The 24,066-nt window shown below is 43.5% G+C and overlaps 1 protein-coding gene across 1 annotated transcript in view; it reads left to right on the top strand.

Annotated features, from left to right (window-relative positions):
• FAM13A (family with sequence similarity 13 member A) overlaps positions 1–24,066 on the top strand; it is a 1,072,469-nt gene that overhangs the window by 660,677 nt on the left and 387,726 nt on the right. Inside the window, exon 10 of the mRNA XM_086961617.1 lies at positions 12,852–12,893. Within this exon, the coding sequence (XP_086817743.1) occupies positions 12,852–12,893 (42 nt within the window). The remainder of the gene's footprint in view (positions 1–12,851; positions 12,894–24,066) is intronic.

Below are 24,066 nucleotides of genomic sequence, written 5' to 3'. Positions count from 1 at the left end.
CCATTCCATGTATTACTGAACGGTTCCTCAGGCCCATTGTGGCAGTTGAAGGGGAACCTCACTCCCTGGGACTTCTCCTCCAGTTGACCTTGTCATGTATTGTACTTTCAAGCACTATGGTTTATTTTATTAGACAACAAGTGCAAATCTGCTAAGTGGTGCCCCCTGGAATTTCGTCTTCCACTAGTAGTTGCGACCATGTTTGATGCGAGAGTAGTGCTGCTTATTTGTACTGGTGTCATTGATGTGTTTAGGTCCCACCACTGTACTGTTTTCGATACCACCATTCCAGAATCGAGGCTGGCAGTCGATAGAGCAACATTGTGGTCTCTTTTCTGTTGCAGTTCCGGATGTAAATTCAGTAAATTGTACATCTCTCCTGCTCTGTAAGTACCTATTTGGGATATTGTTGGCTTCCTGGGACTTAAGTGGCTCTTCTCTCCACTTCCACTGCTGGTTCCATCCTAAGCAACACCTAAAGAGGTGGGATTTTCCATCCGCAAACACTTTCCGCTTCTCTGTGAACAAAATGTACTTCAGAAAAGTTCTCACAGGATTCATGGCGGTCCCTTCCTGGAATGCTGCCGGGTCTTGCATGGCTCTCTCCTATATTCTGCACTTCTCCAGAGTATGCCCTGACCTACACCCAGTCTTTTCAGACATTGTTAAAGAAGTGGAATTTCCCATCCACAATCACTTCCAGCATAACTGTGAATAACAATATGTACTTCAGAACAAGGTCTTAAAGTTTCCTTTTCATGCCTTGATAAGAGTTTGGTTCATTTTGTACTGTTTTTTAATAGTCGGAGGAGGAGGGTGAATGTGTACAGTTGCATTCTCTTATCTTGTTGAGCTGAGGCGCCTGGCTCGCTGGACAATAAAGTAAAAGGTTCCTATAAACAGTACCTTTGTGATAATGGGCTGTTTTCTGGCACCTGGCTGGGAAGTGGGGAAGAAGGCTCTGGTCAGCTACGTGCCTTTTTAAGCCGTAAAGTATTTGAATAGACCTACGGGAGCGATCTCCTTCATGATCTAGCCCTTTAGAAATAGTTACATTGATGGTCCCTCGGATTTCTCTGGCATGCATTATTATGACTTTTTTCTGTTGTGACCATATTAAGGCATCTTCTGCTCTTTATTTTAGGAGCCTTACCCTTGCTTACCGTTTCTGTAACTGGTTGCAAAGTTCCACAATTCCTAGTTCCATTCCACTGGTTTATGCGTTTGGCACTTTGTCCGCAAGTTTATGGTGCTCTGTTCTTAGCACCTTCCAAGTTTTATCACTACTGAGTCTGTCTTGCCCTTCTGTGGTCCGTGCGTTGCGGTCTTTGGTGCAAACTTAGAACATGTGCCTTTTGGGTTCTCATGATCAGTGGAGCTTATGAAGTGTAGGGGATGCTTCCAAGAATAGAGTTTTGCAGAAACAAAATGGCAAGAACACCTGCATCGACCAAGGCAAAGAGCTGCCAATGCCTGACCTATTGACTTTGCCAGTGCTTTTTTTTTTACTTTTCACTGTAGACGTAGGAGTCATCATGCTACCAGCACTTTAAAAAAGTAAATATAATTCAGATTGAGGGTATTAGGGTCAGGCCATTTTATTCATTGGCTGTTGATGGATTTTCTATGGCTTGTGATTGCTTGTGTGGGCTGTCCCTCAAGGCTATGGCATTTTGGGGTTTACTTATTGTCCCATCTGTGATCTCATTGGTGATGATGCTCAAGAAGCTCTTCAGTAGCCATATTTGTAGCTAGTAATTGAGCACCAAATTGTGGTGTTTGATGTGTTTACTTTACTGGCATGATAACCTTATAATGGCTAGCTTGTGGTGTTTTTATTTAGGAAGGTTGTCCCGTGTGTCTTTATGGCAGGCTAAGGCTAGTCATTAATCACCCTTGCAAGGTCATTCACCTTTGCTGCCTTTATAATGTTCTTAGATTTTCAACTGTTTTTGTTCACAAAGTCAAGACATGCAGGCAATGTCAAGGGTTCAGTAGGCAGTAGTTTTTTGTTTTCACCACTTCAAACACAAATTTAATGTTCTTACTCTTTCCACATACAGGTTAATTCTGCTAAGGCAGTCTTTCGCTAAGGTGCCCACCTCCCAGCTTCCATGTAGTTGTTTCTAATGATATTGCTTATTTTATTTTCTTTTCTTTCTGGAGTAGCTGTTGGCAACCCACACATTCGCCCAACTATTTAAGAAACAGTTCTTATAACAAGAAGACAGACCTATTGACATTGGCAGTGCTTGTTTGTTTTGTGGTGGGTCCCTATTGTACATTGTGCTTGTTGCTTGAATATGAAATACCTTGAAAAAACAGGAGACAAGAGGTGTTTGGTAAAACAGGAATAGTTTGTTTAATTAAACATTGCCGGGAGATCAGTTACAGGTATAGATTTTGACTGAGGACTATCTTCATTTACAGTCTTATCTGTGGCTCTCTTAAATACAGTTTATCATAGGCGATTAAAATGTTTCAGGTGATCCTTGTATGGTGAGAAACGTAAGTTGCTGCATTTGGAGTCATAAATATTTGTCTAATGGATAATACAGATGGGCTGTAGCCTTGCGTGGACACAGTGCAACCAAGTAGGTAACTTGTCCAGATGTGCGGCATGGGGAGTGCATTATCACTGCATGTGCTGTGTTCTGATTGGCTATATGTTCTTAATTTATGTGGCATCTGACTTTATGGTGCTTTAGGAGCGTGTGTACTCTGTCCCCATCCCGCCTATTGAGGGCAATCTCCCTTTACAATTGTAGTGTTGCTGTGCCTATCTGTGGAATCAGGGTTGGTGTGGGTTCAAAATAGGCCCGGGCTCCCTTTAAAGTGTCCTACATTTGCGGAATGTGCTTTTCATAAAACACTGCTTCAGTGTTTTAAGTACTATGAAGGGGAGAGTTCTTTAAAAGATTCGCATTTTCCTAATTTCGCTGAGATAAAAAAAATGCTAATGTTGTCAGGACTGTTTGTGCACGCCTGAATATAAGCAAGGCCACTTCTGTTCAGATCCCCAGCCCTTGCTCAAGCCGCATACAGTCATGGACCGGCCCATCAAGAGACTGGGAGTGACACTTCTGCCCCCTTGGAAAATGAGAGGTCATAAAGGCTCATCTGCCTATGGAAAGGCCACTCATGCCCACTCTGGGCCTCTGGCGACCCCTGAAGAGCACAAAGACAGCCTTAATCAGCCTAGACACTAGCCAAAAAAAAGAGGCCCACAGCTGGAACCAGTCCATTGCCCGAGTGCCTGTCTTACCAGTCCGATCCTGTGTGGATTAATCTTAGGTTTCCTGTCCGTGTGTTTGTCTGCCGGCTACGTGCCACCCCACCTGTGACCGGTCAATCAATAACTTCGGGCCTAGGTCTCATTGCTGGCCTGACTACATATTTGCGAATCGGGTTGATGTGGAGTTCGCAACGGGCAAATTTGTTAATAAAGGCGCGATCTTGTTCGCATAAATCAATGTATCGTTTTTTAATCAGCATCGATTTCCATATTAACATTTGCTGAAGCAATTTGCAATAGGTACATTGATAACAATTTAAGGGACCGAATGAAAGCCATCTGAAAAAAAAGAAATCACATTTTTTTATGTAGAAGCTCTAAGACATGACAGACAAATGTGAACAGATAAAGAAACTTCTCAAATGTACTTAGTCATACTATCTTATAAAGATTTGATGCATCAGCTATTATTACCTGTCTTAAAAGGAAAATTAAAGTCAGATTTATTGAGATATAGTGAATTCAGAATATGCTTGATGATCGCCGATCAGTGAGATGCTTGAGAGAATATAAAAACAAGACTTGTAAATCTCAACTTTATATACATTGCTAGTGTGGGTTACAGCAGTAAAAGTATAGAAATTTTGAAGTAACAGGAAAAGAATTAAGCTGTGTGTGGCCAGCCAAGAGGCTCCGTAAATACGGGGTGTAATTTTGTGGCATATTTGCTGACTGCGGACGTATAAAGCATGGGATCTGATTGTTTACGCCCCCATTTCAACAAATGTTGTGATCCAAGCAGTGGTCGAAGTGGGCGGGATTGGCAGGGCACAGCATGTCCCTACTGCTTTAATTCAATAAATTCGGTTCTCCTACTTTTGAAATTTCAAATATGCGTCCCAGGACCGCAGAAATAGCCAAGGCCTACATACAGATGAGGCTTGGCGTTCGGGGCGGGGGAACAGAGAAGGAAAAGGAGACGGTCTTTTACTTCTTGCCCAGAGAAGACAAGGACAGTGTCCACTTCTGCTCTGCCACTAGCAGCTGCCCCTCCCTCTTTCTTTCTCTTATTCCCTTTTTCCTTTCTAGCTCCTCCTCCTTACTTAGTGAAAACCGTGACTTCAGGAAGCGTTTCTCACCCTCTTTCATTTATTTGTTCCCCTGGGAAATGGATCCAAAAAAGAAAAATCTTTTGCTGGAAATGTCGTCTTTTTCTGACATATTTCTTTCCCAAAGTGCAGCCTCGGGAATAAAAGGTTCAAAATATGAAACAAATAAATAACTAAATAAAGCAAGATAGAGAGGTCGCGAAGTGACGAGATTTATTTTATACACACCCAATCATCGTCATTTTACAGAGTTTGCACGTGAAGCACTACTTTGTTTTCTTGTCTTTCTTTGAACAGCATTGTTTTCCCCGGGTGGGGACGTGCACCAATCCTGGAGGTACTGCAGTGCCTGATTGATGGGTGGATTGGAAAACAAAATGTGTACCATGGCTTTGTATTCACTGATGCGATCTTTTTAAACCATATTGCTTACATTTTTAGGTCGAGCATTCGAGACCTCTTGTATATACTTTAGTAAATACTTATATGTGTATGTACTTTGTGGGCTCTGGAGATCAGCCCTAGGACTTGTCTGCTTGCTTAGGGACTTTTTTTCTGTTCAAATACTTCTATTTAACTTTCGTAGAAAACAACCAGTATAGGTCAGTAAAATACCAGAATTGCCTTCTGCTGAGGGACTTTCTTGTTTTCATTTTGTCTGGCAACTACATCTATTTAACTTTGTTGATAGAAAACGACAAGCAGAGGTCAGTAAAATACCAGAATCACTTTAGCATTCTCTAGATTATAGTCCATAGAAATTGTCTTCCACCAGCACCCGTAGACAAATTTTTTTTTTATCTTGAATTTTCAGTGATATGACCACAGAAGGCCCTGATTTATATTAAAAAACAGAGTTTTGGACTACACTTTTTCCGCTGAAAGGCATTATTTCTCTCCATGTGTTCCCATACGTGGCGACTCACGCAGTTTGGTGCTTACTTTCCCTCCATGTTAAAGAACATTAGATGTTTCAACACCCAGGCTAATGTGCTGTATGTATGTATATATATATATATATGTATATGTATATATATATATATATATATATATATATATATATATATATATATATATATATCACGCTCCCTGTCCCACTGGAAAGTCGGGGCACTCGCGGGCGGGTGCAGTTTGCGGTAATGGGTACCCGCAATAACACTTTGCTCAGCTTCAGAAATTGTAACTTCCAAAGAACCGCACTCGTGGGACCAAAGATTTTGCGGTGCTCACACCAAAGTTTTAATCACAGATGTTAACAGACGCCTTTCAGCATTACGCCTTCCTCAGTGTCAATTACATTGTGGAGACACGCCTAGGATATAGCGTCAAACGATCATAGACATGGTTGATGGACTACGATACTGTTTGGGTCGCGCCATCTTGGAACATGTTAAATACATTTCACATTACGGTGCGTATTACCCCATTGTTGGAAACAAGTTAAATACAGCCGTGTATCGGCGTGGTTCCCCGTATTTGCACATCCGGGGAAGATGTCGGGTGCTTTAAACTAAAGCCCCGTAAATCGAAGTTTCCAGAGTCCATCATGCCATGTATTGGCAAGAGCTATTCCTAGGTCCACCCCAGTGCAAATTATGTACAGTGCCCCAGCTCTCCCTCACCTTTCCATGGATCCATGATCCAAATAAATCAGATCAAACTTAACATTAACTCAGTCTTATCATTAAATCAAATTATGCAGGGTTTGATAGTGTCTCTCTCATTCAATTAGGGTTACTTTCCCAAGTGTACCGCCAATTTTTCCCCATGGTTCAATCCCCTTGGTGCCTTGGTCATGAGGTCAATTATGTATCTCGATTCTAAGCGTCTCAGTGTTTTCAACCTGTCGCCTCCTCTTGGGTTTTCTGGTACAAAGTCTAGGCCAAAATACTGCAATTTGGTTCTGTCCCGTCGGTGCACCAGATCAAAATGTCTTGCAACAGGGTATGCTGGGTCAGCTTTCTCTATTGCCCTTTGATGTTCAAGTACCCTGATTTTGAGTTGGTGGATCGTACTTCCGATATACTTTAACCCACATGGGCAGATAAGGCAATAAACTGCAAAGTTGGTAACGCAGCTCAAGTCCCATGTGAAAGACACCAAAGACTTCCTAACTAAAATATCTGACGTAACATGGGACCCCACCTACCTGAACCAAATTGCAGTATTTTTGCCTAGACTTTGTACCAGAAAACCCAAGAGGAGGCGACAGGTTGAAAACACTGAGACGCTTAGAATCGAGATACATAATTGACCTCATGACCAAGGCACCAAGGGGATTGAACCATGGGGAAGAATTGGCGGTACACTTGGGAAAGTAACCCTAATTGTATGAGAGAGACACTATCAAACCCTGCATAATTTGATTTAATGATAAGACTGAGTTAATGTTAAGTTTGATCTGATTTATTTGGATCATGGATCCATGGAAAGGTGATGGAGAGCTGGGGCACTGTACATAATTTGCACTGGGGTGGACCTAGGAATAGCTCTTGCCAATACATGGCATGATGGACTCTGGAAACTTCGATTTACGGGGCTTTAGTTTAAAGCACCCGACATCTTCCTCGGATGTGCAAATACGGGGAACCACGCCGATACACGGCTGTATTTAACTTGTTTCCAACAATGGGGTAATACGCACCGTAATGTGAAATGTATTTAACATGTTCCAAGATGGCGCGACCCAAACAGTATCGTAGTCCATCAACCATGTCTATGATCGTTTGACGCTATATCCTAGGCGTGTCTCCACAATGTAATTGACACTGAGGAAGGCGTAATGCTGAAACGCGTCTGTTAACATCTGTGATTAAAACTTTGGTGTGAGCACCGCAAAATCTTTGGTCCCACAAGTGCGGTTCTTTGGAAGTTACAATTTCTGAAGCTGAGCAAAATATATATATATATATATATATATATATATATATATATATATATATATATATATATATATATATATATATATATATATATATTCCCAAAGGCGAGACGGATTACATTGCAAATGCTTGTTTAATGATATACGCAATGGACATTAAATTGGTCCCTTCCGGGCCCTACAGTCATGTCCTTCACTTTTTAGGCAAAAGCACTCCCTGATTTCTGAATAGTGAGTGTAAAGTGTTAAGGTAACCATGTTGTTCCTGCTTACCTTTCACATGCTTTACTTAATCTTGCATTCCCTACGAGTGTTTGCTTTTTCCAGGATTTTATTTATTTTTTTAGACCGCATATTGCTTTTGTCTAGTGCATAATTTGAATTGAGTGGCATCCAAGTGTTTATAGAGGGCCACAATTGGGTTGTAGGTGAAGGCAGTACAAGTTTCTCTCAGTGGGGCAGTATGTTGTTCTGTAGGGGAGGGAATGTGGCACTATGGTCAGAACTACCGAATTTGGAACTGGGGTACCAGGTTCAGTCTTCATGGCCAGTCCTCCAAACCACTCTCCTGAGGGAGCACATTCCCATGCTAGACCTTAGTAGTTCCTACTAGACTGTAGAAGCCCTGGTGTCTTAGCACCAGCAGGTGGACCCTAGTGGTGGCATGTGTTGGTTAACCTTGAAGGCCTGTCCATCATAATCCATACTGAACCTCACCTCCTTTTCTTTTTAAACTTTATTTCAGCGTATAAGCCATACAAGCACATGAAATAAAACATACATAAAACATTTGACATGTACTATATAAATGTATAAAATTCAATACAATAATATTACCAGTGAACAGCGTTAAGGATTTAATGCAATTTGTTTTGGAGGTGCTTAATACCTCCCTAGCCTTAAATTAATTGTTAACATAATTGAAAATCCAGCTATCCTGAAGCTAAGCGAATGTGGCTTTTTATAGGCAATAAAATAGGCTATTCACCTGCTAAAAGGTTAAAAGAATATAAAACTCTAATCTTAATCCTTTTATACAACAAGAATTACCCTTCCTATTCTCCAACGATTGTACAGCTGCCATGTTACTGTTCGCCACTTATACAGGTTTTTTATAAGGGATGCTTAACTTGTAGCTTATTCTCCACACACTCATCAGAAAATGAGAGCGAGACCAAAGATTGACAACCTGCATGTGCCGTATGTCAGAATCCTTAGTGCTTTCTTATGTTCCCTAACTCCCAGTTTCTGACAGAGCGGAATAATCCAACACCTTCTTTGCGACACATAGATTGGGCAGAAAAAGATAATATGCTCAATGGTTTCTTTTTGATCCCCACAGGCCGGGCAATGCAACTCCTTTACCCATGGTACACACTCCCATATGCAGTGAAAGCCTGGACAGGTAAAGTTCCATACTGAAACTGCAAGTAGAGACCTGGCTGGAGGAGGTTCTATTTTGTCCAGGAAGTCCTCTAGCTTGAAGGAATTCTTGTCTGTGAGATAGCCATTTGTTAGGTTTTTCGTGGCTTGACTGGCTATACATACGATTATCTTTATATCGCCAGTATGCAGTTTTAATATGTGATTTGGAACTAGCCTCAGCCTGGACCGGGGTATTCCATAGACCCTCGAGGCCGATGGTTGTTAATGTACCCTACATGCTTTAGTCATGGAATTCTGCTAGAGCCCACTAGGGACAAGGTTTTCTCTAACCCCTGTCGATAAGCAGATAGCTCTGGGGTGACCCAGATCCTCCTCCAATAGAGTATGGGGCGCTGTGCCATTTTTTGTGAAATATTTCTTGCCCCATGGCACAGTCTACGTGAGGGCAAGGGAGTGCTTACTGGCAAACCGACCACCTGTCGAATAAATGGATTTTCCACCATTTCCAATGAGGTCGTACCCCGATGTCCCCATAGGTCAGCACCATAGGCAGCAGTCCCCAAGGGTTTAAGGATTGCTGGTAGAATACGTTGATGCTACGAACTGTGTGACGTTTTGAGAATGCCTCTCACCACTTGCTCGGTTTTTTTATTGTCGCTGTGTCATGTGAGCTTGCCACCCCAGGTGTTCTGTAAGTGTGAGCCTGAGGCACACAAATGTACGGACACGTTCTAATGGGACCCCTGCCACAGTGAGATGTGTTGTTGTCGAAGGCCCAGCATTAAGCCCCATATACTTGCTTTTGCTTACCTAATCTCCAATCCCCTCATCCTGGAGAAGCAATAAAATTGATCCAGAAGCCTCTGAAGTCCCATCGGGGTTTTGGAGATCAGTAAAGTATCTTCTGCAAACTTGATAGCAGGGAGCCTCATGTTTGCTAATCTAGGCGCGTTGTTGTCACATTGGTCCAAAAATTTAACAAGCTCACCTCCAGTCTTGTAGGCAGGCCTTTGAAGCAGCGCACCCTAGAGCAACATTAACTCTGCCACTGAGGTTACAGGACCCTTGAGAAGGGCCAGCTCTAGGGTGGTGCGACCGGTGTGACCGCAACAGGCTCTGACTTTGTTTGGGGGCGTTTTGCTTGCAAGTATATTATGGTTTTTAAAAGGGCTTGCTGCCTCCTTCCTGACCTCCAGCAATTTTCGGCAACAATAAAAATGTCTTGATAACTCCTGTGATTAATGTTCTTCCTGGAGAGAGAGCAGAGTTTTGTCTAGTGGAAGTTTTGACTCGTGGAAAGGTAGTGCAGAGGGTTAGTGTGCATGCTGCAAAGAACATGCACCATGCTGATCACAAAGTGCACATAATGTAAATAGGTATGTGGGTTACTGCTTTTGTCAGAGAGATCCTTTTGTTATTTGCAATTTATAAGTTAATATCCTAACGTAGAATAGTGAACTATGTATTATCTTTAATCTAAGAGCTGCATTCAAACTGCAAGGTATAAATTAGAGCGTTATGGTTTTTCCCCCAGTCTTTGATTATACTAATGTTGCAAAAAGTGTTCATTTGGATAGAAATCAATTGTGATTATTAAAAAGAACCCCCCCCCCCCCCAACCATGGTACTACATTTTAAATTCTGAGTCTGTGTTTCTCCAGACCAATCAGTATTAAACTATACTGCCTACAAGTATGGTTGTCATGTGACTCCTACACCTTGTAGTCCTTGGTCTTATGTAACATTTACTTTACAGTGATTTACACACGTATAATTGATTGCCTCTGTGTAATGTGTGTGATATAAAATGCTCTGACACCCTACACAGGTATAAGTGGCACTATAAATCAAATTAAATGCATATGAGCGAGAGTGTGGTTATGGAGACTTGGAGGGGGCTCTGTTATTGGGTGGTAGTGAGGGAATCCATGGCGAGGTGGTCATTGGGGGCACCAACAAACATTGTTGCACCGGGCACAACTAGCACTAAAGCCGGCCCTGCCCTGGACTCCAGTCTGCCTCACCCATTGGTACCTCCATTGACCTTGTTTCTGCAGTAGTAGCTGCAACTCACCAGGATGGGCAATGCAGGATTTTCAGGCACACCAAACTATGTTCGCAAACTTTACAGTCTCTCTGCTGCCTGCTTTAGTGCTGCTGGAATTATGCAGCAAAGGAGGACAAAATGATGCTGCGGTGTTGACTAAATTATGCACAAAAAAGCTGCAGCGTAATGCAGTATATTTCCTGACACTTTATTATTTTTACCCATGCTAACAGTCTCTGGAAAGATTTTGCCTTGTTAGTACCAGTGTAACATACAAATGCAGCAGTGAGAAAGGTGATCAGTTAAACTTTGCAAAGGGCCGTCCACTTCGCAGCAAGACAAGTCACATTTTTAGTAACTTTTTATCTGTTTGAGCTACAAACAATTTATTAGTTAAAATTGTCATATTATGCAGCAGGTGTATTATGTGGCAAATTGGGCAGAGCCATAATTATATAGAAAATCTGTGCAAACTAGGATATTTTGCTACTCCATGTTTAAACTGCTCTTATAGAAAAGGGGAAAAGCACTGATGACAAACTCCATGGTTCAGAGACAAATGGCTTGTGCTTTCACTTTTAAGCACATTTGGAACATGCTGTGATTGGAAACATCCCACTTTGTGAATGTATTTTAATGCCAATAACTCATATTAAACCTTAAATAATCATATATATCTATTGGTTGAATTAAATGAAAAAATAACTTGAAACTGTTCAGTTAAATGCAGGGCACAAGTCCTAAAAAAAAAAAGTGGGGGGACGCTCCAAGTTAGGTGGTCACCGGAAGTGACGTCACAACAGGAAGTGACTTCACAAAAGGTAGTCCCCTTATTACAGGGAGTCCTTCACTTTGACCCTCTGTCACACTGAGCCAGCCCGGCTGCCCTTTGTGACTTCTTAGCTTCACGGATTTCAACAGCGACAGGCACCTCTCTGCTCTATCCTATGTGTTTAAAATTGCTGAGGCCTTTAAACCACACTTAGCACGCGCAGCCTTATAACTCTTGTATAATTACAGGTCGCAATCTCACCAACTGTGGCATGGTCGCATTTGTTGGTGTCTCTCCATCTCACGGGTTGTCCTGAAAGAGCTCCTGAGCCTCAGGCATCCAGCTCTTCTTCCAGGAAAAAACAGTGAGGCAGGGGGGACGGCGTCCACCTGGTAAAATAAGTGGGGGGACGCCGTCCTGCCGTGTGGTACCCCGACTCGAGCCCTGGTTAAATGCCAAACAAATACTAAAAATTGGGAGGTTTTGCGCATTCGGGCCACACCTCTGACTCCACTCCCTGATCCAATCCTCTGGTTATTCCCGCCCTCTGATTCTCCTCCCACAGTTCCCCTACTATTTTTCCCCCCACTTCCACCACTGAATCCAAAGCTCATTTCAATCTCCTTGTGTCCCAGTTACCTGACAACATTTGGAACATGGCGAAACAACTGACTCCCGGAGTAGAGCTCTGTTAAATAAATTAAAGAAAAAGTATTTTCATTCAAGCGAGAACAGATACCACCGACGAAAACACGACAGCGTCTACACCTATGTGTGTGCACTGGGGCTCAGTGCTTATGCAATGCTGTGTGATGTCAGGCTCCCTTTATGCTCATACCCTGTGTACATCCGCTTGTCAGCACCCTGCCACCTTTACAGCCCTGGTCTTGCGCCCGAGAACAACAGGATTCATCTGCTTTTTGTTGGAGTCGCCCTATCACTGCCGCCGGGAGCCATCTTCTGTGACATCATCACTCATGCTGTCACTTACAACACCCTTTTTAACCATCGACCCAGTTCTTGTCTTGTTGGGCAGTTCATACTGGTTATTTTCAGTCCGTGGTAGCTTGGGCCAGCCGTCCCTGCTTGTGCAGCACGCGCCGCCCCTTCGTTCTTTTGGAGCCCCCAGGCTCGCGCACACCCGGGCGGCTCACTCTGCCTCCCGTCTGTTACTGTACCTCACATGCTGACTTTTGATTCTGCTGCGTTTCTTCAACACGCTCTTCGCTCCCCCGAGGCCCGGCAGCGCGACCATGCTCCTCACGGAACGCAGGCTGAGGTAAACTCTCGGCCGGCCTTTCCTCCTTTATTAGGTCTTTGTTAGCGTTGTGTGCCATGCCAGATTGATGCATAGAAGCGTGTCCCGTTAGAGCATTACCGGAAAAAACCTCTAACCCTGCTCTTGTTTTCTGTTGTTTCAGTGTCAAGGATGAAGAACGGCCCATGTCGCCTTTCTACATGAGGTAAGTCATTTTACCGCCCTTGGAGCCCCTTAAAATAAGATGGGTTAACCTGAAATGTGTGCAGGAGATTGAGTGACGCAGTGTGCGCGCTTGTGGTTTCGTGTCCCCCTTGCCTTTGAAATGTGTGTATATATATATATACATTTTCTTAAACTGACAGCGTATTTTATTGCGCACCACAACTTCGAATCGAGGGCGTTGTTAAGTAAAATTTACTTTAATATAGCCAAATGTTTTTTCTAGGTAATAGTTTAAAATTGTATTTGCATTTAATGCACATTTGAAATTGAAACTCATTTTACCGACCTCAGAGCAGTGAAAGGCCTTCAGCGTTCTCTGTTTAAAAACGGAGACCTGGAGATCCGGCAGATCGCATCGGTGGGTATTTAATCTAGTTATTATTAGCCATCTGCACAGATTACGCTTGAAGTGGTGAACAAAAGTGGATTGCGTCATAGCTTCGTGGTAAGGAACGAGACATCATTAGTGACAGCCGTGTTTTGAATCTGATTGAAAATAGGAACAACCTATTCTAAGTCTTAGTTCGAATCCCATCCGCCTCGTTTACCATGATGTTGTACTGCTGATGCGTCACGTGAATTGCATGTGTGTTGGGTGATAGTACGGGCCTGTTACTAAAGTACCAAGAGACTGTTCAGTATCTCGCGTGGATTATAAGGCCTGCCCTGCTCCTCCCACGGTGTGCTCATGTGGAGTTGGTATACTAGCCTCTGGAATCCACCTCGATAAGCAACAAAGTTACATAGGCGATAAAAGCATTGTGTTTTTTAATTGAAAGGGTAATGGAAAGGATGAGTCGGTGATGACATCCTCGAATTCATTCTGATCGAGGAGCCCATGGAACAACAACAACAAATCCGATAGTAGTAGCAGCAGTAGTTGTGTGTGTGTGTGTGTGTGTGTGTACAACAAACTAACGTGCTGAAAAATGAACACTTTTTACCACGCTTGTCTTGTACCAATCTTGTCTACTAAGAGATTTAATGATAACAATGTAGTTGTCCCTGCTTGGTAGGCTCGAAGTAATACAAGAAAAATGCGCAGGAGTACATCCATGAGAAATGAGTGGCCCAGTGGCATTTTGCAGCTGCTGGACCCTAAAATAAACGGAGGGCAGGTGTGGGGAAGGGGGTCCTGGAGCGGTACGGGCGGGGGAGCTTCAGTAAGCACCACTTGAATGGGGGAGCTTTAAGGGGTGGGTGGTGTAGCCAGACTAAGTGTGTGTGTGTGCACTACTTTTTTTTAACCTTTTAAGCACTGCGCCTATACCAGCGGCCGACGGCACTACTACCTCGGGAGTGCTGCCGTCGGCCGTTGGACGTTCCAACTGCACCTGCGCAATGGAACGTTCAGCACTGGAGCTGGACGTTCCAAAGCAGCTAAGGTGTTAAATGTTCGCAGCCGCAAAATGTTTTGGGCTGATATCAACACTGATATACCTGTGTGCCAGTGTCAGCTGAACGTCAGCTGAACGGCAGTAGCCAATGGCTCAAAAAGGCTGTTCAAAAGCCTCTGTCTATGTAGGCATGTTGTGTGATGACACTAAACCTCAGAATCTACAAGGGGAGACTGAAGGTCCAGCATACAAGCCTCCAATTGGGCTATGCAGTTCCTAACAGGAGCAGAAGAGGTTGGTAGAAGCCTGATGTGTCAGATCGGGAGATCTGATTCCCCAGGAACAAGAGCCCTTACACCCAAATGGGTGTCCTTCTTCATCAATGGCAGCTCCTCCTTGGGCCGACACTACAGTGCCCAACGGGCCCAAGGAGAGGGGGCTCTTTGCTGGAGTTCTTTTGTATTTTGCTTATGTGAAGAGTGAGGTACAGTATTGTGTGTGATAATGTGAGTAGAATGGTGTAATGTGGGATTAAAAAAGAACTTAGTCAGTTTAATGTGTGGGTCCCCTTGGTATCGTTTAAAAACAATGAATTGCTAGAACCTGATAAAATGGTCCAAACTAGCTCAGTAAGTGATAATTAAAAGAAAGTCAACATGTTTCTTGCCTATTTAATGTCAAAGCTGATCACAACAATTCATCAGGACAAAAATCCTAATCTATTTATGGTTGGGTCAGTAAAAGGTGCATATGTAAACCATACCTAACAGCTTTCACAATAGTATGTAGTAGACCTTCATGGTTTTAAAAACCGACCTGAAAAGAGAAAGTCAACAATGAATCAATATATTTACAATCAATGGCATACTGTGCAATAGGAGCTGTGCATTCCGGGGTCATCTACACCCTAATGGTGCAGATGTGGAATGACCAAAGTAAAAAATTAACCATAAAAGAAAGTAGTACACACACATTGACAAAAGACCTGTGACGCACAACAAAAGCCCAAATGTGCAGTTCGGGGCTGTGAAGAAGGCAAGAGCCTGTGTCCCAAAGAGAGAGACTTACCATATGAGGGAAAGCACTATACCCTAACAATAAGTGGCAGAGGAAAACGAGCAATTAAGTTAGAATATCAGAGGGGAGCCTCTCCATAGAAGTCCAACATCCTTGCCTCACTGAACGCAACATACTGGACTTATGTCTTTCCATCCCAAGTCCTTCACTGGCGAAACTTTTACCCACTGTTGTAGTCATTCTGAATGTTTTCTTTACTGAAATAGTCTTCCCTGCAACACTACAAATTAGTCAAATTCTCCCTCTCTGGGGATCACATAGTGGCAAAGCTTTTTAACTTTCTTTTCAAACAGTTGGACACACGTATCCTTATTTAATAGAAACATTTTTCTGTATAAGATGTAGTTGGCTGAAGCAATTATTCGTCTGTGCAGTAACGTTGTTCTTAGAAAAACGTCATCAAAGATAAACTTGCAGAGCAAAATTGTGCTTAGAAAAGCTCTGCAAATGGTAAACCTGCAGAGAAAACAACGTGTACACATTTTTCAGCTCGCATTTGATCGATTACAGTTCAAAATATATGTGCAACATAATAAAATGTATCCATCAATGCTTATAAAAATTGGGCACCATTGGAGGTAACATAGAAATCTTTGCAAACTGCTATAAATAACTTCTAATACTTTGATGTGATGGAAAAAACCTCCACATTACCCTACCCTCGACCCATGTCGTCTGAGCATCTACTCCATCACTCATCTCCCTATTGTCAGGAAAATTCTTGCCAGTGCAGTTTGGGCCCATAGTGACATACACACCAAACTGAATTCCTGACAGTTGTGCTTCACACCTGGTTTTATTACCTAGACGGCCACCATCCAAGTATTGGTTCTTGCCCTCCTCATTCTCGACTTTGTTGGCTTTGTCCCGATGGCGTTATTAGATCTTTTGGCTACCTTTGATCCTGCCACTCATTTGCTTTCATAAACACGCTTGGCTGATGATTGTCCATAAAAGATAACACTTTAGAGTGACATTACCTATTTCTGGGAGATAAAACACCTAGATTTTTAAATTGGGCTAACCAGATTCCAACTTGTGCCAGTCACAGTCCTCTGTGGTGCTTACGAGGACTTCTGTTCTCCCTGATGATCTTCAGTGTTGATATGGAACTTGAGTTGGTGGTGTTTTCATTGTCATCTACAGCTTCCACTGTTGCAATAATGATGCATAACGTAACCTAAAAATATTATTGGACAACATTGTCCATCTACACAGGACAAGCCTGTATCCATAATATACCTAAAACTCATAGACTGTGGGCCAGCAAGCCATGGGCAACTTGAAAAGAAACACTACCCAAATAATAATTTTAAGTATAGGTGGTATATTTTTTAAAATGGTTAACTTTCGCAGCCACATTGTACTTATTAAAATATTATCCTGATAAGAGAATTTAGGATTTACATAAAATTAGCAAATCACCTTACATTAATTCCATAAGAAATATATTTACATGTTGTATTGTAATTGCATTTATTTTATATGGCAGACAAATTCGAGGTCAGCACTGATCCAATCCAAAACCCATTTCATTTATTGACCAAGCAGAACTACTTGACAGGTCTAACCCACTTGCATGACCCGTAACATTATGCACTAAGATGACAACCTTTTCTTCATGCTCGAGTGCCCACTCTGCCCTTGATCCCAGCAATCATTATTAGATGACCCTTTCCTGACCCCATTCAACCTTTTTGCTGCATAGGCTTCTCCATATTGGTACACTGGTCAGAAGCAGGGACCCTGAGTTCTGTGTCACAGAAACTACCAACCCCTTAAGTGGTCCATGCTAGGTGCAACATTGTTCATACAAGGCCTTTACGTTTCAAATTGTGAGATGTAAAGTTCCTCAAAAGTACTGAGTAACACAGGAGCAGTGCTAACCCCACTAAGAGGGCTTCCACAGCCGCTGTTAATCGCCCATCTCCTCAGCTCTATTATGGAAGCAAACAGTGTCTCAACAAAGACTTCTGTTCCCTCATTCAACTACCTAACACCATCCATGTGGAACATGTTCTCGCCTCATATCAACCTTTAGTAATTAAGTATCACCTAGCAAGGCAGCAAAGCGAGAATTAAGCTCCTGACTGATACATTGAGGGCGTTGGGGTCTAATACTTCTTTGGGGTCGACCATGCCTCCACAGCAGTGGGAAATACGTTTTGTAAGACCCCACAATATTTTAATACTGCATTCATTACCTTTTGCCCAGAGGAACTCACTGTGTCGTTGCCACCCAAGTGAAGAATGACCACTGCTGGCAGCATGTGCTCCACATGATGTATAATTCTCATCACTGTTTTAGTGCCTATAGAATCTGAATCGTCCAACATCTAAGCACTGGTTTTATAAGCCTCATGTGGGCCTTTTTTAGTTTCTCACCCCCATCCCCTAGCTGCACACAAATAGATGACCAAATACCCAAACTGTCCACATCAGGAAAAACTAGACAGAAGAGATGACAGAAAATTGTCAGTAGCTGAACACAATCAAACCACAGCAAATTGAGCCAGATTTACCTCTTGAAATAATCTGACTCCCGCCTACTAATTCTTTACATCCCGTAGCTCTAATCCCATCCCTGCTGCTGTGGTTACTGCCTCTATCCTGAAGTATGTGGTGTAAACTGCCGAAAGTTGATCCCTGCTTTTTCCAATGATATTGAGCACACTCCTGCAATTTGAAAACCGGTCAAGGGACTGAGGTCTTCATTATTAAACAGAGATTGCACGTAGCGCTGTCTTCATGTAACTCTTAAGGGCTTCCATTGGGGCACAATGACTGGTAAGGGACTACCCCTAGCGTGCCCACATGCTCCTTCCTTCCTAATAGTTTTTAACCCTTCAAACTAGAGTCACCTGATCTGACCCTATTCTAAGCAGCCTTATATATTGCTTTTCACTTTTGTCACATTTCCTCAATGCAGATTACCCCATAAAAGGCCATTGTGAAGGCTGACTTAAAGACTGAACACCTAGTGTCAGAGGGGCATACTGCTGGCAGGTCTTCAACAGTGATAATTTCTGAAAATAAATAGGTCCCCTCTTCTCCTTCGGGCTCCCTCAATGTGGCCACACTCAAATAGAACTTTCCTCTCTATAAAATTGTTGTTTTAGAGCCTAGGCGTCCCTGCAGTTTAGTGAAGAGTGCCTTTGCTGCAAACTGTCTTATGTGTACAAGCAGCTGAGCGCCTACTTCCCTCAGATGCCCATGTATGCTATCCTTGGCTCTAAGGAAGGTAAATCCTTAATATTCTCACTTCTAACAAAGGCGGTGTCTGAACCCAAAGCACCTTTATAAGCTTTCTTGCTCTTGATGACTAGTGATGCTGCAGTAAGCCCCGGTTACTAAGGCTGCTGAAAAGTGGGGGTCCCAGTTAACACAAACAAAATTCATAGAACATCAAGAAAAATCAATTGACAATAATTAGCATACATTGTTTTTATTTTCAATGTAGCTACGGCTCTTAATCCAGCAGAGTTAATTGGAATAGCATATATAGTAATTGTATACAGTGCCCTGGACAGGGGGGGGGAAAGAAAGTGCAGTGAGTGTAGGGAGGGTAAGTGACATAAGAAAAAACAGCGCTAGTATGGCTGGAGTTGCCGGGATTCATTCCTATTCAACAGACGCCGGTTCATGATCATTTGTAAGGGAACTGATGGTGATCTCTCCGGATTTTTGAAGAGACGCTGATTCACTAGCATTCAAGTCGGAACTAGGCGGTGATTACACTGCAACTAGCAAACGGGAACACCATTAATTGTTGTTTACCGTACCAACCCCCCCCCACCATAACACGGTGGTTCCAATTGAGATTTATTTAACTGATACTTCCCTATCTAAACTGACGGTCCTTGATGCACGGACTTGATCCTTGTCCATTCATGGGTGTTGCCAAATAACGACGATCTTCAGTCTTAAGTGCTTCTTTAGACCAGAGCTGGGCACTCCTTGCCAGGCCGTACCAAGCCCTGTAGGAGCTCCTCATCTCTCCCCACCTTTGATAACAAGCATCTTTGGTTGTGCCCCTTCCCCCACCTTGTCCTGAAGAAGACCCCACCGCAAGGAACTTATCTCTGCCTGCCTTTACAACAGGGGTCGAAACGTCGACTGTCTTTCGTGTTTCGCAGTTTCATCTCAGCAATGATGATATTTAGTACACTGATGAAGCATGTTATGGTGTAATAACATTTTTGACCTTTTGATTATTTGACATTTTTAATTAGTCTAATAATCTTTGATTGATTGTAGTCGTTTGGCGCTGTTTTTTCTTATGTCACTTACCCTCCCTACACTCACTGCACTTTCTTTCCCCCCCTGTCCAGGGCACTGTATACAATTCTATATATGCTATTCCAATTAACTCTGCTGGATTAAGAGCCGTAGCTACATTGAAAATAAAAACAATGTATGCAAATTATTGTCAATTGATTTTTCTTGATGTTCTATGAATTTTGTTTGTGTTAACTGGGACCCCCACTTTTCAGCAGCATACATACCCAGGTCCCAGTGACTTATTGGGTGAACCCCCCCTCTTACAACCGGTTACTAAGGCAGCAAGATTCCAAAGGTGTTCTGGGAATGATATATAGTTTGCTAAGCTTTGTGAAAGGCCTGGAATTCCTTCATCTTGGAAGAAGACAACATATCAGCAGCATTATTCATTACCCTGTAACATACCGTGTTGTCTTTCAAACAAAGCAGCACCACTGCTTAAGCAACTTATTCACCATCTTACAAGTCCCTCCCCCCCCCCCCCCCCCACTCCCCAAACCTCCCCCTGTCAATTGATTGCGTCTAACACAGGCATCTGACCAAAATATAACACCGGGTTTACAGAGCTGCTTCCACCAAATGTGTATATCTACCAAAATTGGGAGCTCCAAGAAGGTGATGTTCCTTACCAAACCAGACTCGTATGTAGCAGCTGGCCAGTGACGCACCAATCTGACCTAAGTATTGTTCCAAAGCCTACACTGCCTGCGGCATCTGTATGCAGGCCAAACTGCTCTCTAAGAATAGGTTCAGAAGGGCGCATCATTATGCGATTGAAGTAACTCAAACTCTTCTAAATTCTCAAATCCTCACGCACTTCAGCAGATTAACAAGTACAATGATGCTTAGTTTCAAAGCAAGCCATTGCCGTACTATAGCCATGAAGCATGGGTAACCCCTGGGGATAACACACAATACGTCATTCAGTTGTCCTACCTTGGTCCTGGATCAGGTATAGGGTCACTTTCGTGTCATCTAAGCAGGCTTCAGTGGCAGGCCTGAAAGCCTCAACTTTGTCTAGGTAAAGCCTGCGTGGCCCAATACTGATCTAATCTCAGTCCCCAAAAATGAGAGGCTCAAAGTTGGCCATATTGTTTCCTTTGTAGCTAGGGGGACTCCCAGAATGCCCATCAAAGATATAAGTGTCCAGAACCTTCTTGCATGCCCCACTATCCGGGGTGAAGGGGACCATAAACAAGAAATTATCAAAGTATTAAATTAATTGTTTAAGCCAACAACCTTGTGAAAAACCCATTCTGAAAAGGTACTTAAGCGCTAGAAGCAAGCACAGGACTTTTGGAAGCATATAAACATGTGCTTTAGTAAAGGAAGCCCTGGAACTGACATCCTAGTAACCTGAAATATTGAGGATAAATAGGCAGGCAGTAGCTGAAAACAAATTCAGAATTACCATTTGCTAAACATGCCCCTTTCCTAACTGCTGCAAGATGAGTATAGCAGTGTCTACGGAAATGTATTTAACTGAACACAGCTCTGGTCAGTAGCATCATTAATTGATCAGCCTCTCTCGGATGAGAGGTTGTGGATCTACCGTATGTCTCCAGGGTCCATTTTGAGCACTTTACCCAGAGGATGGGTTCCATACAACTTTAATAAATAGAAGGGAGGGAAATGGGTCTGCAAATGTGCCTAGTGACGACTGGCTTAAGTATATTGTTGGTAGCTACATTAGGATTCGTTAAGAGTGTTGCTTCTTCTCTGCTACTCTACCTCTGACCTCATCTGCTGGTATTCTTAAACCATGTGTAGAACCTAGATAAACCTCCTTTGCATCGACACATCTGAGAACACTGAAAGTAAATAAACCATGTTATCAATCTTTACTGGGGGATAGCTTGTATAAAGAAGCCCCCCCATCTTTTCCAAACCATACATTTCTGGGTATTGTTTCCTATTGCTTTTTGCTACTTTAACCTCTGGTTTGTAAGCGAGAGCACAGAATAAGCAGGGATGTTTGAATTTATATGGTCCAGGAGGTCTGGTCCAGGCCTTCCCAATAAAGGCTCAGTATGAGCCTTGTTTGGCGGTCCAATCTCTAGACCCTTGCAAAGGGGTGCCCCTGTGGTGCATGTATCCAACCAATAATTAATTGATTTATGACCCCCATCTCAAACTACTTTTGTCAGCCTTTTCCAACTTGAAATCTGTCACACACCAGCCAGGCATACTCACCAAATTTGCCACTGGTCCTGATACGTTTTTTTCCATTTACATCACCAGTTATGCACCTGCAAGTAAGTCTTTCCTCCCAAGAATGAGGCGTCGAACAAACAGGCAATAGGGTGAACGCTCAATTCCCCAAGGCTTTATAGCCTCTCGGGTACCCTCAGAACCACAACTGATGTGGCCTTCATAGCTCATGTCTGGCTACCCATGCTCCAATCAGATGTGCTGAGATAAACCCCCACCAAAGGCGAAAGCAAAGGCTGAAAGATTAAACAATACACACGTTTCACTTTCAAGGGCCTAAGACCCCCTAAGGCCTACCCAGCCCATAAGACCCTTCACCATCCCATTCTTGTCAAGTTGTGGCTCCATCTGTGTGCTTCAAAGGCTTCACCTCACGCCTGATCACTTCTCCCAAATCGATCAGATTCAAAAGACAGCCATCAAGACCTAGTTTGCAAAGAAAACTAAAACAACATAATCGCAGTGTAATGTAATGTTTAAATACTGCACTATTGTACAGGTCCCAGTGTATGACTATCAAATGGCGGCAACCCTGTAGCTACAAGAAACCTGAATGAATCTATGGCATCCATCAGAATTGTTTTGCCTGCTGCAGCACAACTCATCAAACAGCAGAGAACTTGCTGCCACCCTTGCATGCCCATATCACCCTTAAATAGAGCTGCATCTACCTACTTGGCCATTGTGATAAAAGCCTCTGCCTATATGACAGAGAAACTCGTCAACTTTGGCAGCCCGAGCAACACCATGCATGGACTAAAAATATAAATCAGACAAGACACTGGAGCCACCATTCTTGGACATTACGGTAGGATTATTGAACCGAGTTCTACGCCGCCCCAGGTTTGCTTATGCACCACCTGCTGAAGGAGAACCCTTTCACTGCCCCTAAGCGTCAACCTTAATAATTAAATCCTCCAAAGACCCCGTGCTTATCACCTGCGTGTCACTGACAATAAAAACCTCTTATCCTGTTCTCCTAACCCGTCACCCACACTGCTCTTCAAACGACCTTGTGTTGTGCATCGCTGCCGAGATGCTTAGACTTACACTTCAGAGTATCGTCGGCTACGTTTAACTTCTCATTTGTGTTGTCTGTCGAAAAATAAGAAACCGGATGACTAAGGCCGAATAAGCCTGTGTCGCAATGAGTACGGTACTGAGCCAATGTATTTTTTTTTTTTTCACAACCAGTTTATTGATGAAGATGAGCATATGAAATAGAGTGGCAGCCCACAATCAGGACTACACCACCAGACATTACGATACAATCACAGCAGTTAACCAAGTGTCCAAGCAAGAAGATGATGCAATCAAGGATATCAGAAAACAGTTACCCCACCTTCACCTTATTCCGCTACCTACCTACCCAACTCCCCGATCCCACCCTGGAACCCACCCGAACCCCATGCATGTGTGCACTAACTGTATCGACGTAAGATTGTGACGTGGGTAATGTGTGTGGACATGGGCTTTGCCAGCCAGTACGGGGCTAAAGGTCTTCCTCTTGCTCCACTGGAGGGTCCAGTGTCAGACCTCTATAGTCTGCCCACCTCTTCCAAATCTTAAAGTGTTTGCGGGGGCATCCTCGCGCCTCAAATATAGGTCTCTCCAGGCCCATACAGAAGTCCATACCAGCCTTCCATGCAGTCAGGGGGGGGGGCCCTCACATTCTTCCACGCTCGGGCCAGGTCCCTTTTAGCCACCACCAGCCCCAGTAGGAGCAGGTGCCGCTTATAAATATTGCCACCAACCCCTTCCAGGACGTGCAACAGACCCAGACGGTGAGTACGGGGGAGGGTCCAGCCCAGCACCTCAGACAGACAGCCCCAAACACCCATCCAGAAGCCAACCAGCCTAGAGCACGACCACATTGTGTGAAGTAGCGTACCCACCTCAGCCCCACACCGCAGACATTCCGGGGACCCAATCAGGCCCGCCTTCCACAGACGCTCTCGGGTATAGTATGCTCTATGGAGAATCTTGAATTGGATGAGTCGGAATCGCATTGCGATAGCCGCCCCCTTCGGGGATTCCAAGGCCTCTCGCCAGTCGTCCTCGTCCAAGGGGCCGAGATCAGCCTCCCAAGTCGTCTTCAGTGAGAGAAGAGTAGGGGAGCAGTGGGTGACCATGGTCTGATAAATGCGCGATACTTTCTTGTCTCCAAGATCACCCATGAAGACCTTCGCCTCGATCGGGCTAAATTCAGGGAGTGAGTCAAGGTTGGCAATGCTGGGCGTCAGTGCA

The sequence above is a fragment of the Lissotriton vulgaris genome, chromosome 3_1 (genome assembly GCF_964263255.1).
Source record: "Lissotriton vulgaris chromosome 3_1, aLisVul1.2, whole genome shotgun sequence".
Classification (NCBI taxonomy): Eukaryota; Metazoa; Chordata; class Amphibia; order Caudata; family Salamandridae; genus Lissotriton; species Lissotriton vulgaris.
The sequence above is the reverse complement of the archived record's forward strand: the minus strand, read 5'-3'. Positions and strand labels throughout refer to the sequence as shown.